Source organism: Bombus terrestris, chromosome 14 (assembly GCF_910591885.1).
Source record: "Bombus terrestris chromosome 14, iyBomTerr1.2, whole genome shotgun sequence".
Lineage (NCBI taxonomy): Eukaryota > Metazoa > Arthropoda > Insecta > Hymenoptera > Apidae > Bombus > Bombus terrestris.
Window position 1 is genome coordinate 3,696,601 of NC_063282.1, and position 18,428 is coordinate 3,715,028.

Below are 18,428 nucleotides of genomic sequence, written 5' to 3' on the forward strand. Positions count from 1 at the left end.
ATGGCTGACCGAGCGATGCTACGGTGCTCGTCTTGTAAGTAGTAACGGCAGAAAGATACGAAAGAAAAAGAAAGACACAGAGAGACAGGAGAGGATGAAAGAAGCAGGACGAAGGATAGGATAGGAAGATGACGCGTTTGTTAGAGAAAGAGAGAGCTTCACGGGTATACGAGACATATATATATATATATAACAGAGAGAATGTAAACGAGTAATTGAATGGTATATAGATGGTGGAGGCAGTATAAAAAATAGGCCTATGAAAGCTCAATCGGACAACGGTTACGTTATCTCTGGAAAAAGCTCATGACCAAAAAAAGAAAAAGCCGCAAGCGCTTGGTAAGTTGTAAAAGGGGTGCAAACTCGTCCGGCGCTCGGTCGGTTAAAAAGAAAAAACCAAAGGGGTAGCAGACAGGCTGCACCATCCTGTTTTACCTTCCGTGAGATTATCGACTGTCGCTGGCCGTCGTTCGAGGGTGACGTGTTCGCTCCCTCGGCCCGCTACTAAAATACGTTCACTGTGGTTTGACTTTTGGATTTTACAGTTTTCCTATTTTGTTTCGTAATCGAGGGTTTTACTTATAGTTTCGATGGCCTGATCCGGAAACGGAGGGCCACGCGCGAGGAAATTTGGAGAAAAAACGGGAAATGATCGACGACAAACACGCGGCTCTTCCTCCGATCTTCACTCCGGGGGTAGTAACAGGGGGTTGCACTCGGTCAACAGGCGCCAACTCGCGTCGTTTTACCGAGGCACTACTCGGCCGCCGCGGATCTTTCGACTTCCGAGCTTTTCTCGATCGTTGACAGATAGCGAAGTGGCGTTAATCCAACCTTTCTTTCATTTTTTATTACAATTTAAGGGTGATTTAAAGCGAACTATGTATATAATAGAGAACGTATTGATAATATTGTTTAACATTGTCTACTTCGATTGATTATAAAACTTCTACCGCTAAATTTTAGGATATCTCGTTGTAATATTGACTTACGGTCGCATAAGTATTTGTCCATTTACCACGCTCGAGTTTTTCGACATATTATGATGTCTCGATCAATTTGTTGTTCTTGTATAACAATTACGAATTCATAGAAATGTTACCCTCTTCTATATCGATAAAGAGTAACTTCTGTGCTTTTGATTTTAATTTTATGAACATATAATGACTTGAAAAATTATATTCGTGCATCGAAAGTATTAAATTTTGTATCCTTTAGTAGCGCTTTCATATGAAAATGGAATTTTTACAATACAAATTTCACGTTATGAAAATGGAACATAGAAAGGAATAAAAAAAAGCATCATTGGCAAATAAAACCATATGCAAATACTTTTTGTAGTCATTACATGTGTATGCTGTGTGTTAATCAATTTACCTGTAAGTTAATGTGGTGTTAATTGGATGAATACTTATGGCCTACTTATGTCATAAGGTTTGAAATTTCACATTTAATATTATTTTGTCCAGACATAATCAATTATGAAGCACGGATAATGTAGGGACTATAAATTCTTGTAAGGAAGCATCGTGACGAACGGGAGCGATAATTCCGTCACGTGAAAGCTTCGGCTCGCAAACGGAGAGACACGCGCGGCCACTATCTGTCAACATTCGCGACACGAAACATCGCATGCGGCAGTATTATGTTCTACATCGTTAATTGCAATTTCGCCGCAATAGCTACGCGTACATCCGCATTCGAGGCGTTTAAACCATAGACAGGCTCGGTGGAAACTTTGATCTGTTGCCAAAGCGAAAAGACGAGCCGAAATAATGGACAGTAGCTCACGAAGGTATCGGAACACTTTTATCACAGAAAATTTTCATGTTCGTGTTATATGTGTTGCATGAGACACTTTGAAATTTTATTAGCACCGTAATGAGATTAGACTATCATAGTCGTATTGGTAATATTTGAAACCAATCTGAAAAAGTACATAGAAATTACAAGATACTTATTGAAAAGATGATTATTATTGCATTATCGCGCAATTTAATAAAAAAGTAAGTATACAGCGTACGTGGTCATTTTAAATATATAATAACTGTTAAGCATGAATATTGCATATCCCATTGAATATTGAGGCCTCTCAATAAATATTTTTGCGGGATTTTTGTATTTATGAGAAATAACAAAATTTTTAAATACACAGAACGAATACATAATCCGTGAAAATATGTTCGATATTCGAGGTACGATATTTTTAATAATATCTAGTGGGTAAAATAAATATTAGCTGCGATTCTATTTCTTTAATATTATTCATAGAAATATGAATTGACATAAATATCCGTAGTATACCTATTAATATAATCGATAATTGATCGTTTAAATACTTTCATGATCTCTGCGAAATATATACTTGCAGGAAATAACTTGTAACTTCTATACTGATTTCAAAATTCACCAATACGATTATGATAGTTCTAATAAATCTTACAATGCAGAACATAAATATTCTGCATTTACACTTGCGTGCATCCACGGGAACTTAGCCCTGTCCATCATCGTCATGTATATTAAGAAAGATGACATATACGTATACAAGAATGTTTCATATAAAACACGTATAATATATTCATAAAAGAATTCTGTGAGTGTTCGAATATTTTCATGAATAACTGTACGCTCTCGACGATTCGTCGAGACTTTCGTCGCACGATCTACTCGTTCCATATTACAACGAGCATCGAGATCGTGGTTGGAAAGCAAAGTCGGTATCGCTTCTCTTCCGTTCGCAGAACGATAGGGTAACACTATGGAGCGAATGCAACACCTAAAGAAATATTCTGATCGGCTGTCGAGAAAAGGAAGCCGCCGTTCCACAGAAAAAGCTCGAGCTAATACGTCAAGAGGCAATCCACGAAATACCGAGAAAAAAAAAATACGAAAAACAGAAGGAGCGAACGAGCAACCGGAGGAAATCGGACGTGTGGTTACTTACAAACGCTGCAGGTGAGGCTGCGACACGGCGCCCTCGTCGTTTCCGGTTTCACCGCCCTCCTCGAGATCGCGTCCAAACTGGCTGCGTGCGACACGCTTCGAGAAGGTCCTTCGGCGCCTCCAGCCGACGAAAAGTTCGCCCCCTCCCAAATTCCGGATTTTTGGGACACCTGAAAATACCAATAACAGTCCGTACAAAATTGTATATTTAATGTTCTAAGTCTATAACTTTTGAGTTAATGAGACAAATTATATTCCTTAAGTGCCTTCATAGTGGAGATAATTAATTAATAATTTAAACACATTTAAGGACATAATTCCGTTATTACGTTAAATACTATGATATTTCATACTGGACAAGTTTGACTTTATCTGTGCCAGAAACCAAAATTGAGTTTTAAGATGTCGGAACTTGGCTCGAACGACTTAACTGATAATTAATTAACTGACTCAAGTAACCCTATCTTGCTGTACTATTGCATATGATGTTGTGTACTCTTGCAAGAGCTGAAAATACGAATAACGTTGTATTGCAAGTCTGAATCTTGTGCAGCTACTACCGAGTCCAAGCTATGTACCCTTGACTCGGACTTCCGTTTCACGTGACAGCCGGCTGGAATATCGTTAGCATCGCGTACACTCCTGCGACACGATCGATACCGGACGTGTTTTGAAGCGGGTGCACGCGATCAGGCTGAATTTACCCGGGGTTCGGCGAGGGGCTGGGGCTGAGGGCACTTCGGGGTTGAGGGCATGGTTTAAGGCTAAGGCTCGTTCACGATGGCGGAAGATATTGAGGGAAGCGATGCCGGAACATTGTTATAAATGATGCGGATCCTTTCAATCTGTATACGAAACAAAATGCAGCGAGCTCTGCCTGTGATGGATATAAACATGAATATCATAATATTTTTCTAGAAATTCCTTCGTCATGAAGTTTTTGTAGTTTGTCGCCGAGAAAACTGTTTGACATAGGAATCTAGTTTGAAATTACGAAATGTATAAATGTCGATCGACTTAAAATAAAGTTAACGAAGAATGGAGAAGAAGATGGTGTAAAAATAACGAAATGTAAAAGTAATACATAGGGAATGTTGTTGATGAAATCAGGGATTGGATTTTTATCCACTTACGAGACAATATATCTTGTGTTTTATCAGAAATGGATATGCATATTATATCATTTTCCTAGAAAATTCATTATTATGGAGTTCATCCACTTCACCATAAAAGAAACTATTACTTTAAGCGTTATTTTACTTGGGAATTTGCTTTTTTGCATAAAACTCGATCGACTTAATAACGATCGGGAAAAAGGATCGTTCAAGAGTTACGATACTACGTAGCAACTTAGTCTTCAATTACAAAATACAAGTAACCGCTATCAGTGTAAGTTAGCGTTAACAAAAATTGAAGGAGAAAGCGATACAAGGATAATGAAGTACAAAAGTAATGTACCGAAAGTTGGAAAGCTCAGAGACTGAATTACAATTCATAAATGAAACAAAATATCGCAGGTTTTACCATCAAGCGTTTAGATTTAACCATGCACGTTACATGATTTTCTTCTACTGTGTGTCATCGAAAACTGTAGTTTACTCTTAAATTATGAAATTCATGAACATTTGGAACCAAGCGTTAAGAAAAATTGGAATACTTAAATTAAGGGGACGATTTAAGGATGATGGGATGTAAAAATAATGCGGAAGAAGTGTCGTTGACGAGTCTCTAAAATTCGAGGATGCTCGTGGGAATGGACAATATTCCCGATATGTTCCGGTGATTCAGTTAACTCGGTTCGATGGCGCGACCAACGTCCATTACCTCCGACCATCCGGGGGATGCTTGTGAAATTGAAATGGATGGAAGGAGTAGGCGCGATGGGTGGTTTCGTCCCTGATGCTTCGAATGACACTACACGCGCACCAATTGTATGACTTACAAGAGTGGGGGAAGGGGTGGCGTGAATGGCCTGGCAGCAATTTCGATGAAACTTTATAGACTTGAAGAACAGCCAAAAATAGTAGATACGTATCATTTTTTATTTGCGGCAACTCCAATTCAAGGGATGAAGTAACCGTCCAAAGTTCCGACCCTTAAAAGCTAACTCGGGAACAGTTACAGATAGAAAAAACTTTTGTTAATATTGTTGAGGCTCCTTCACTCAGACATCTTCAGCTGGACCCCTTCAATCAGGCTCAGGATAAGGATTTAGGTGAAGGTTCAGATGGAAATTTGGGCGAAGGTTTAGACGGAGAGTTAGATGCAGGTTTAAGCGAATGTTAGGCCGACATGATTTTTTTATACATTTTTAAAAATTATTTGTTCGCTCCATTTTCTTCTAACGTGTTAAAAAGCATTTAATTTTCGTTAACAAAATTATTTTCCATATGTAACCGTTTGTGAGCTAGTTTTAAGGGGACGAATTCTGGAGAGTGATTTTACTCTTTAAACGTGAATTATCGCAGCTAAAAGAGATATGGATCTGCTACTACTACTACTGGCTGTTCTTCAAACCTACAAAGCTTCATCTAAAAGAGCCGGACCGTTCGCGACCTTCCTGCCAAGGTATGCGCTTATTAGGCCGACCTTTGCATGGTGCTATACCTTGCATTTCGTGTTGCATGAGGCGGCAAGCGATTCGTTTTTACACGTGCCTTGGAATCTGTCGTGCTTTTGACTTCGTTTCCTAGATGTTGTTATTCTCTCATTCCAGCAATATCTTATTCTCACATATATTAATGTACGTACATGCCCAAAACTCGGTTATTCTCGTAAATAGAAAAAAAGCAATGACTTTGATAATTACAAATAAGAAACTCTGCGTTTCTTTTTTGGTTTTTGCGGGTATTCCTAAGGATTTTTTTTTACTTACATCGCTGACCCCCTCGGGACTGGCAATCGGCGCGGTTGTGCTGGGCTGTGCAACGTTTGCGGTTGCTGCAGACGTTGCACCACCATTGTTGCTCCCAGTTGGCGGGGGTGGAAGAGCAGGCGGGGGTGTGCCAGTCCTCCCGGGACCCCAAGATTCCATCATTGTAGGTGAACCACATGTTAGTGGGCTGCGAAATATAGAGGATAGTTCCATTAGATGAATAGCGCACGTTGAACTCGATCGACCATTAAGAGATACTAAAAATATTTTTTCCAAAAAGAATATTTCCTGTCGCTTCAACCGATGCAACAATTATCAAAGACATACAGTAGCTTGCGAGAGCATTTGTACATCTACAGTAGAAGACATTATATAAAACACTTTGAAACTTTATTGGTACTCTGATCAGAAACCACTATCATGATTATACTGGAAAGCAATCTGAAAATGTGTCTAGAACGATACCAGAGAAATTTAAAAATACTTCATACGATAAGAGTAGAAGTGTCGAAACACTTTCGTGGACTACCGTAGGAGAAAGGAAATTTTATTTCCACGAACAAAGTGAACAAAATTTCCTTTGATACTTGAAATAGAATAATTTATTTATCGCCCAAGCTATATCTTCCAAAGTAGATACAAATGATATCACTCAGTGAATTCTTCGCACGTAGTTCTCAAAGTTCGATTTTCATCAAAGAAAGGAGAAGTGAAGAAGAAGAAGTCCGAAGTGTCCCTCGAAATTGTTAGCCTTCGAATACCAAACTATCGAGTTACAAAACGATTCTCGTTTTATACCCTTGGATTACTCTAGTAAAAAGAGAGGAATATGATCGAAATAATCGAGCAGCTTTCTTATCCATGGTTATAAATACCGACGTCATCCTATGCATTTTCTACATCTACATATTTCCGAGAAGTTCCATTAAAAGGAAATGCGATTCTGGAATCGTCTATAGAGCTGGAACAAAATGCATTCCACGTATTTCTCGGCGCCCAAATTTTCTTTTTTTAAACGACGTTAATATCTCTCTATGTCCAGACCAAAAATTCGACTGGCCTCCTACTTTTTGGAAATCTACTTTTTGGAAGCCACGATCGTTGCTTTGCTTGCTAATATCGTCCGTAATGCGCCTTTCTTAACAATAATCGTCGACGGAATGCAGACACATGGAATTCGTGGAATTTACGAAAATATGCGCGTATTTAAAGGATTAGATGGTCAAATTTCTCCTAATTAGAAATTAACACGGTCTATTTTCTGTTATACGGGGTGATCCACTTAACTTTATCACCTGGAATATCTCGGTTCTTTCTGATAATACTAAAAGAGATGTTCCAGGTGGATAAGGATAACGTGAACAAGAAAATATCGTTTCGCGTCTTTCCCTACCTTTCATGCGTTAAATTTGACAAACTAAGGTCACAGAATTATATAGGAAATATTCCAGGATGACTAAATAATAGATCTACGTAGAAATTGGATTCATCTACCAAATATTACATTAGACCCTCTATTTTGGATACTTTATATATCTTTGCATACTATATGCATGTTGTAAATTTTTAAAACATTAAATTTCAGAAAAATGTATAAGCATTCGCTTACTGTATATGTATTGATATGTGTTATATTATTATTTCTATCATTCTATTGTCATATTATTAATTTTATTATTCCATTCTAGTATTATTATTACTAATATTTCAGTATTATTCTATAAGCCATTTTCTTCAAGGTATTTTAAACTGTCTATAAAATATACCGACTGAACATTCAAAGTATTAAAGGAATTAGAATTTCCAGAAGCAGATAAGAATATCGAAACTTCCACAGTAGGATCGTCACAGCTTCCAAAACTTTCCTTCGTTTGCAACGCGATAAGGACTCGAAAATTTCCGGGCAAGGACCATCCCTCCATGGAAGTGTCCAACACCTGCAACTTGCTCAACTATCCACAAACTGGGGAAACTTACGCCTACCAGTATATTTTACGCGTTGCATGAGCTGACACGGCAGTTGGAGGTTAACAAAACAAAGTGCAGTCCGTTTACGTTATAGTTCTCACATGCACAAGGGTAACGGAGTTTCCCATTGTGTATCGCGTTGCGGTTCGTCAGTTTTCGTATCGATTGGCAACGTCTGACCTAACACTGACACACTTCACTCGCCAAGTCTGACCTCTGTTCCGTATCGACCATTGCCATAATCTTAGGATTTCTACAATTTATCGCGGAACACTTTCGCCACCGGTCATTTTCGGAATTGGAAGAGGCACACACGTCACCCTTGGTGGCCGTCGACTTCGATTATCGAAGTAAGACCTCGTTCTTCTTAATGGAACCGAGCTGCGATAACGTTCAAACGTACACGGACATTTTCTTAGTTTCGACAGGATGCATTTTAATTTCGACTTTACGTATAAGTCAAACAACGACGATTTCTTCGAATGATTACTTCACGATCATGGGAATTACGTCGAACGAAGTACTACAACGCTGTTAAATCGAGTTTTAAAAGGCAATACGCAGTAATAATGTTGACGCTTGTAGTTCTTTAATCTGGTAGAGCTACAATTTTATTGACAAGCTCTATATCTTCAAATTCTTTAAATTTCTGAATTATAAATTAAATTAAGATTGCAAATTATCCTTGCATTTAGTTTTGAAATTAGATACGCGCTTTGTCCTGTTGAACACTCAAATAACATTAATAACCCCAACTGTACAGATTGACACGAATTAAGTTAAATTAACACAACAATCGAGCTAATATTATTCATCTTTTACGAATCGTGAAAGATCGATCGCTTACTTTTTTGTAAGACTTTAATCAAGAAGCAAATCTATATTCTTTAACCTTCTCACATTAGAATACATCTACTAAGCAATAGAGAAGCCAGAAAATAAGAGAACTTCATTTATCATATTTTTTCAATGTTATCTTTGTTTGGTTGCATCGTTGACGTCTCAAGGAATGAAATTTCGTAGCAACCTTGATACACTACTGCTGGTAACTCTTTCCAATTTACGTCTGACCATCAAAGTCAAAACTTTCGAAAACAGTGTAGAATAAGCAGCACGTTTTTCAAGCGCGCAAAGTCGAAATGGATGGAGGCATTTACCAGCGAAACGTCAGCGGTACGTCTCCGATAATTGGCCATGAGAAACAGACGGTAGCTGGAGGAAACAGCGTAGCCGCGTTAACCCGGAAATCATGAAAGACTGTTTAATTTGTCGGAAATTCCGGGCGTATGTGTAACGTGTATCGACCAGGCTGGTCCGATGTCTGGAAAAATTTCCTGCTAGCAATTGCAAGCCTCCATTCGGAGAGAAGAGATACGGATAGTGGCCTGTATCGGCGTCGTTAGAGCGGGGACAAGTTCAGGGTAGTTTCGTTTGGAACATTTCCAACCGCTTCGAACGCGTAATGAGAATTTCCCTCGCGCCACTCGGAACTGTCTTTCGTTCTCTTTTCCCTTTTCCTGCTACGAAACGTCCGTCCGCCTGCATATATCAAGAGAGGAAAACAAATCAACCTCCTTTTCCTGGGTAACAGACCAGCGCCACACCGTCTCGCCACCGCCATTTTTTGTTTATCGAGGGTTGGGAAGAGGATACGTGTAATTCCGTTTAATGAAATAGCTGTTCGCCGTGTCACGACCGTTTACCCACGTGTTAACGCAAGTAAAAAATTCTAAAGAGAATCTAGATGTACTTTGTCAAACGTTTGTTAGACGTTTTAGCTGTAAAGGCGCAGATCTGGGTATTTTGCGAATTACTTGGTAAAAAGGGTTTGCAGAAATTGCTTAATTCCGTTTAAAGAATGTGGATGCCTTCGCAAAGAGATCATCGAATTTGTTGACTTAACGGTGCACTTTCAGTATTTATCTTGACAAAAAGAGTTTTTGTATAAATTATTTAATTATGTTCTAAGAATGTGGATGCACTTCAACAAAGTAGAATGAATTTTTGGATATTTTGAGAATTACTTGAGAGAAAGAGTTTGCTTAAATTATTTTACAGAGTCGTTACTCTGTGAAAATTGATCATTTGTCATGGATTTTTATTAATCCACGAAGAGCCAGATTCCCGTGACGTTAAATTTGATATAGAACTTTTTGAACAAATTCATACGATTGAAGTTCATTTTTTCGAAGCTGCAGCTGTCAAAGAAAATTTCACAAATTTGTGCAATATGTCTTTCACGTCGTTACTTCTACTTCTAGGTCGTGTAACTCTACGAAATTTGAGGAAATTGAAGTATTTTTTGTATTACAATAAACTATCCTCTTTTGAATCGCGAAAATCCTTTTTATACATCTCTCTGACTGGTGTAATGATTTTCTACGAGGTAGCCATTACTCTAATAATATCTTTTACCTGGACAAAACAATATATACAGCTATTTTGTTTGCACACGTTACATATTATTTCATTGGTCGAGCCTTAATGAATCAATAAGTCAATAAATTTCGATAATCAGTATATTGTATGTACATTATACATAATCTTTATGAAATTCGATAAACGGATAAAAGGAAATTTCTTTAGACAGAAAGAATGGTAGCAACGTTCCTTTCATTTCATATTCTTTTGATCCTTTCAAAGTTCTCAATACCCTTGCTTTATGCAAAGGACTGAATTTCCTCGCCACGTCGGAGCCGCGATCGAAATCGCGTTAAAAACACGGTGAATTTTGTCGACGTTTACTGCGACCAGGCAACCCTGACATCGATTCCTCGGTCGCCGTGTTGACAGAGTGATTTCGTAATACAAATAGATCCACATAATGGACTACCGCTTTTTTTTCTTCGCCTCTCCCCTTTCAACCCCGAGTCGTAGCTGGCCGCGCTCTCTTTTCATCGGCACAACTTTACCTTGCGGCGTTTGCACGCTATTGTTGGGTGGGTTCAAGGAATTTACATGTCTAAAATGTGGTAAATTGCTGTCGTGTACATATTTGCATGGGTTTCTGCTTCAATATGATTCATTACAGTGCGTTGCAGGTGCATCTCCGTTTGACAAACTCTGTACCGTTAATTCGCCGTTAATTTACTGTTAATTCGAGGAAATCACGATTGAGGATCATCGTCCATACCGTGAGATCGATACGCGTTTACCCTATTGAGCAACGTGTTTACACTATTACATTTACGTAATAACATTTGAGTTATTGACGCACATGATGCGTCCATTTAGTTATTTAAGTGACGTATAAAATAACACAGAAAAATAAAGAAAACGTTATTAAGATAAAAACATTTTCTGCGATAAATGGTGTAACTTCAATAACAATTCGCTGTGTTTTATTTAATAATCCGATTTCCAGTATCCACAATGATTCTTATCAATATTCGAACATCTGTGTCCGGATAAATCTCGAGTTTTCAAGAAAATCGAACAGACATTTTGCTCGAAGGTTAAACATTGTACTATTATATAACTTCCTTCCTTTTCCCCTCTGTTCTTTAATCGTATTTCGTGGATCACTGCAGTGTGCGTTGAATATTCGTTTTTAATCAGCCGCAGTCAATTTGCAAGGAAGAATGGCTAATGAATTACAAGTTTTTCACGTCTCCGCATGCCACACCCTATCCATCCTATTTTAGTACGCTAATACGTTGAAAGAGCTCCCAAGGGCCAACGCAAAATCACATTTGCATGTGCGTCGTTCAAACGCGATTCGCGTTTTCGCACCTATTCCCTGCAAATAGTCGCAAATTCTTTATGAATTCAAAACTACGAACCTCGACACTAATTTAACAGCGTTTTGAATAATTAATGATTCAATTGTTCTCGCGTTCTCTAATGGATTTTATTATGCGGTGATTTTTTTTCTCTCTCCCACTTTTCTTTTTTTTTCTTTCTTTAATTCGAAAAAAGCGAGATAGAAAAGTCACAGAGCTCGACCTCCTACTTTTACATCTCCCGTTTTACTGCTGCTTAAAGTTTCGTTGATTTTTTCAATTCGTATTTCGAGACTTTCCTCTTGTGTACGCGACGAATCGTGTTCAGTCGATAAAATTGCTTTGACCCAGCAAATACTCTTTCGCAATTTCTTGTTAATCGCAGACCGAATGGAACGCTTTTGCTGTTTAGAAATCGACGAGTGCGTGCGAACACGCGAAGGCCTCTCTGAAAACAACCATAATGCGGCTCGATAGGAAACTAGCACGTTCCGTTTAGCAGCAAATTATTGTCGTTCTTGTTCTCGAATTTTAGGATAACTTGTAATTGAAATATCACACATCGTCGTCAAGTTACACTTGCGCGTCTGTTATCCGGAGACCTTGTGCGTATGATCCGCTGATATCTGTTGTAATTAGGTGCAATGCAGTAATTGATACAACACTAATTTTTCAATTATCTGCGTAATTAATCGTCAGTTAATATATTTGCAACTCTGAATTAGTCTTTGTGCTGTAAAGTGGCCTGAGTAGCTTTCTCGGAAAATGTATAAATGTAATTTGGAAAAATTCTTACATCGAATAAAACAATTCTATTATGGGCCAGTACGGCGGGCAACTTCAGCAACGAAGGAATTTTCTAAGACAGGATTGCAACAATAGGAGAAACGCAAAAACCTGGCAAAGGAATCTCTGAGGATCAGCGATATTATAAAAGTGCAAGTATGTAGAAAAATCTCGATCGCAGAAAGGATGTAGAAAGAATGAAGATTCTAGCAATAACTAGAATTCATAAGAGAAGGGAAGCAGTAAAAATTTGTAACATTTAATATTTTAAAGCTGCTAGCAGCGTATTTATGCAAAATGTGAAAAAGTCAAAATCGATTACCAACGATTAAATATTCGTACGTGTGTAAAGTCATTTTTATGAAGTGTCTAAATATTTTTATGTAAGAACAACGTAAAGTATACGAACAATATGTACAATATCCAACAGTAAAGATTGAGTCACAGCTAGAGTATAATTTATGCGGTCGTGACAGTGATTTCACATGCTTATTTTCCGAGAATTCTATCAATTCGCTCGTTTTAACGGTCCAAGTACATAAACTTTGGACGTTCGAACGATTTTACCGCATCTCGCTGCCACTGGGTCTTCCACAACAATAAAATAAATTAAACGCGAGATATGCTTGGTCCTCAGCCATTTGAACTCGCCAGCAAGTGGCTTCCATCTTGAACTATAGCGGTTATTAATGTTTAGTGATACGAATGATCTTGCCTCGCCAAAAACATTACTTACAACTAGGTACAACATTTCTCATAGCCGTAACTTCGCAATGAATAGCTTCAGCCCGCCATTCGATGATTAAATGCCGTTATACTTCACTGTTTACCTAATTCCAATTTAGCCATCCTCGTTATAGCCGAAACTCGAAAACGATCCCACCAAAAAGCTTCGTTTAAGCGTCTCCAATTATGAAAACCATCGTAACTTTCCGAAACGAGCGAGGTAAGACCTAGATTTCTTCGAATCCCCTCTCTCCTCCGAATCTTCTGGAATTCACAGGAAACGAGCATGGAACAATGTCGCCGACTTGAAACAAGAAACTCCTCTCAACTTCCAGCCTTTCTCCGGGTTTAAAAGTCAACTTTGGCACGGATATACTTTGAATTATCGGTTCTCTCCATTTGAGACTCGTAGCTTTCGTTAGGCTAAATTACTTTTCCTACTGAAAAGGCAACGCTTCGTTTCGCTTAAATTGTTTCCAGTAGCATTATCTATTGGAATTATTTCATCGTCCTAAGTGTTGGATTTTAACTGTTTATAAATTAACAATTTCGTATTGCTGACATTGTTTCGATATATTAAAACTCGCGACACATCGGCAAATTCCACTTCTAAAGGTGCTTCAAAAGTTTATTTGTTCGTTAGGAAGATTGTCAAAAATCGGAGTGAAAAGGAATCGAATGTACGATTAACGATTAATTAGAATTAACTACTGTCAGAGCAAACTGCGTGCAATTAGTATCGAAAAGATAATGCTTTCAATGACGATTCCCTGAAACATCTTTATCTTCAAAATGATTGCTAAAAGAAATAATCGATTATTATTTTGATCAAAGCACGATCTTTCTTTAAAGTAAAAAGTTTACGAATACTATTAGTGAATATAAATTTTGCCAATTAATTTTATCGATTAATGGATCGGAGCTACCTCACTGATCTTCCCAGTATTGAAATCAACTCCCCTATCTGACATTATTTTTAAGAAGAAACATCGCCTATTGCGGAAAGTATCTTAAAATACGTATTAATCTCGTAGCGTTGCGCTCAATTTCCGGTCCAGGTATGTCCCTTGAGGCCACCATGTAAGTTAGATATGCTTTGACGTTGCCACGAGTTTAATGCAGCTTTCGACTCGTATTATGGTCACGCACGCTCCTTATTGCGAGATAAAATCTTCCGGCTCAAACCAACGCCTTCATTCATCTCCTTCGCGCCTTCTTTTTTCATTCTTATTCAACCAGGTTCATTCACAGCCTCTATTTATTCACGCGATACCTCTATCTCTTCACGATCGTTGAAAGATCCGGCGCATAGAAGCGCGCTCTTCAAACAGACCTCGAGGAGCATTTTCAGCTCGAATTGGACGTGAACGGATTTTCATTTCTTTACAGGAAAATGTTTCGATGCCACAGAAATTTAATTGCTTGATATATCTATGTTCGAACGAAGATAAATAGGTGCCTCTCAGCAGTCAAGCTGACCAACTTTGCTTTTTGTTAGTTCCTTAATTTCAATAGACAAGTACGCGATTAATATTTAATTCTCGATCGATAAATATAGTACTTATCTCTTCGTAAGTTCACCCGTTACAAGATGATAACACGAGCGATAGTAAATTCTCTGACGTACTAAATCAAAATTTGAACACTGCGGGAGAGAAGTTAAAATGCGTTTCTATTCCTCCTGTGAATAGTCTTGTCGCAGTCACCTGATCGTTTCTCAGTCCCCCACATCACGACACAACGTTCGCCGACCTCCCACGTTTTACCGCCCCCAAATTTAACCTCCCTCCAACCTTAATATCAACCTCTCCCCAACGTTTACCTTCCCCTAATTTTTACTTCCACGTTTATCTCCCAACGTTTACCTGTCAACCTTAACTTCCCCGGAATATTTGTCTCTTCAAACATCTTCTCTTGCGCGAAGGAAGTTCTCTTAGACGACTCATAACCATGAGTGAAGGATGTCAGATAAAAAACCACTCTCAAACGTTAACCTCCCCCCGATATTAATCTCAACTTAACATTTTCCAATGTTAGCACCCTATCAATGTTAACATCTGCCGCTTTGATTTCTCTCGGCGTTAACATCCTCCAATATATTTACCTTTGCCAAGTTAAGGGCGGGAGAAGGTAAACGCGACGCAACGTGAGAACGCGGCCTCCGAATTTTCATTTCTGTCCCGAATCCTCGTTCAAATGCCGCACTGTGCGACGCGACGTTGCGTGTTCAACGGGGCTCACCTTGAAGCGCGCAGTAAAACCGGGACATTTCTCTTTGTCACTGTAAAGTTGCAGCTGTAATCAAGCTCTTACCGTTAATCAGGAGCTAGCTACGACTAAACTTTCTTTTCTCTGGAACCTTCTCCCCTCCTCAGGCTAATAGAACCGCACACCGCAGACTTTGTACACTGGATGATTAACTTGGAGCAATTGTTGCTTCATTGGTGGATCACTTCGGTGTTTAATCGTTACAAGAGCGTAAAGTAGAGAATTTTTAAATATTTTATATATTTTAGCTTTCAAGAATCTTATTTTTTCGCAGTGTCCATTGCTTCAAGTCTTGTAGTTATTTGTATCTCTCAGTGTACGTAGCAACCATCCAACGTAGGAAATCTTGACAATTAGTAAAGCTGAATCGAGATCGACTCGCGTGATTCCAGCATAATCCCGATTTCATGACGTACCTCTATTCCCTGCGGGGAACAAACCTTCTAATTACCCAGCTATTAACCATTTGCATCAAAGGTCTACCAGGTTCCACCATATCACCTAAATCACAACCAAAGAAAACCACCACATTCCGTCGTCAAAAAATTACTCTTTTTCCAACTTTCAAAAAAGTAAAAGAAGAAAAAGATTTTAAAAATCTAGATATAGCAGATGTCAATCTGCAAATGTTTGCATCGTTGGCGGATACTCGTCATGAACACGCCGACCAGCCTCGAAATTCTCGACAATCGGCCCGCTCGAGATTGTCGGCTCACAATTTCTTTTTTCTTTTCTTTTCCAACAGATTCCTATCGCTGTTGCGAAATTACCATCGCGTGCCCCCTTGGCTGCCATCGAATCTTTTTTCCACGGTTCGTCGGAATTTTCAAGGTACCCGTCATCGTCGCCGCGCAACTTTCTGATCGTTTTCCGCTCGGTGGTTGCGTGTCGAAACAGTACACCTGGTTTTACCTTGAAGAGAAGAACACCACAGCGTGCACGCTGTCTCCGTTAGTTGCTGTCTGACTCCAAGGTCGCAGCTGCGATCGTATTATTCTCTGTCGTTCGTCGTGCCTCGCGGTTCCGGGGATTGTTTATGTCGCACCAACCCTCTTGCGTGTTAAGCTTCCGACTACCAGTGTCATCCTTTCGCTAAGTCTTATATAGACATTGCAAGACAATGCATCATTCCAGCGTGACCTAGTCTAATATTTAAATATTACAGTTTATGCGTAGGATTTTTACATATTCGTATGAAATTGAAAGATAAAAACGTATAAAATACAACGCGATCACTTAAATTACGTTTTAATTACGAAATGTTCGCTCGTAATAGCATCCACGCCACTTGAAAATTCTTCCGTGAATTTGTCAATGTATTTTATAAACGTAATGATTTTCGCAAACCGCAAATTGTCGTGAAATAAAATCATTGCGTGGAAAATGATGTTAATGGTTCTAGGTTAAAGCTATTCATTTTAATTGAGCTGAATCGAATTCACATTATACTTACAACGTTGTTTGTGCTCATAAATGCAACCTAATTAAAAATTATTTAGGCAATAAATCATAATGTATCCTCTGGAAATATTACACGTTGCGGCGTATAGATTTTTCAACTAATTGAGAACACGGAGTTGGAAAAAGTGGTTCATTTCAAGCAACTAGTAAGCTATAAAAATTTGCACGAACAACGAGAAGATTTCCTTAATCCGTAAAGTGGAAAAACAAAAATCTTATTCAAAGATTTTTCAGCGAATTAGGTTAATGAATATCGATCTGATGGTAACTCTGGTGGAAATTGGTTTCTCCAAGCAATTAAAGTATTAAAATCACTCGAATCGATAGCGTGCAACGCATTTCCTGTTTCTGGTGACATTCTTTCCGCGATAGTTCTCCGGAAATATAAGTCTCATCTGTCTTGGCGATTCGTACTGGACGAGAAACTGCGACCGTGCCAGCTGCCTTTTATCGGAAATACCGTCGAAAACATATTTTTCTTTCACTTGCCCTAGAAGCGGCCAGTGATAAACGTAACTCTGCTGCTACAACGCTGTGAAATACGCGTGTAACTTTTCCTGCAAGACAGCCAATTGTCGCCCGGTTTCTCAACATATACATGGATTCTCTTATCTACGAATAATCCTTTCTTCGTCACCTGTATCTTAATCAACGGTGTTATTAATTTGTGTGATTGTACAAAGTGTGGGAAAAATTTTATAATCCTGTGAATCGCAGTGTTATACTCCAACAACCACCCCTATTATCTTAACGGAAATCAGGGGATCGATCTATTCGTGGTGTCGATTATTACAATCGTAACGGGAATTTACGACTTCCGTTGACGCGTTTTCTCGCGACCGCGTCTTCCCGCGATAACTCGAAAGTACAAATTCTTTGCCAAATATACGTTAGTAGTAAATATCTTATAATTTCTATATACATGTGTCATTATCGAGCTGATAATATTTCAAGACATTTCAATCCTCGTTAAAGATATTTAACGAGGAAAACATTTCAAACCAATACTTTACTCTAAGATTAAATATCCTAAAATGAACGCAATTTTTCCAAGGATATCGAAAATTTAATCAATTTAATCAACAACATTACTCTATGGCAGTATCGAGCAAACGTGCAAATCGTATTAAATTTTCGTAGAATAAAAGTCACGAAACTTGCCGGGGAAACTTGTCACGAAAATGTTCGACTTTTAAACGTATTTATCAAGCTAAATTCATCGATAGCAGATTTATCCTCTTGATACTGAAATCCGAGTGCTGCGCTTCGTAAGCAAAATTTGCATTGACGAACGAGGCAGCGAAAGGCACGAGGAAAGTTTAAGAAGCGTTCGGTGATAAAATCGATGGAGAAAGATAACTGTTAAAAGATCGGCCGAGAGATTGCTGGCGCGGTAGCAATTGTAGTGCTACAATTGCCAAGACCGGAATTGCTTCTAGCTAAGGATGTTCGATCGTTCGTCGATTACGAAAGATAAGGAAGCAAGCCACAAAAGAAGGATATAAAGAGAAACGGCGATGGTAAGTTGATCTTGATTCCTTGAAAAGAAACGTTCTGTTTCTTTTACACGGGGAAATGGCAATTTCTTCGATCGAGAAGTTAATGTTACTTATAGAAATCGACGACGCTGTGCTTGCTTCTACGTGACAATTCGAAAGAAATAATACTTAATTGAC

General features: G+C 38.6%; 1 protein-coding gene across 10 annotated transcripts in view; it reads right to left on the bottom strand.

The window, feature by feature from the left end:
- The window catches only part of LOC100652253 (potassium voltage-gated channel subfamily H member 6), a 142,001-nt gene that overhangs the window by 70,033 nt on the left and 53,540 nt on the right, over positions 1 to 18,428 (bottom strand). For 9 of the 10 annotated variants that reach the window (XM_048412091.1, XM_048412090.1, XM_048412089.1 and 6 more), the window contains exons 5-7: positions 5,822 to 6,008; positions 2,948 to 3,116; positions 436 to 504 (exon numbers count right to left, since the gene is read on the bottom strand). In XM_048412091.1, coding sequence (XP_048268048.1) covers positions 436 to 504; positions 2,948 to 3,116; positions 5,822 to 6,008 — 425 coding nt within the window. The remainder of the gene's footprint in view (positions 1 to 435; positions 505 to 2,947; positions 3,117 to 5,821; positions 6,009 to 18,428) is intronic. The other variant, XM_048412085.1, reaches the window with a different exon arrangement.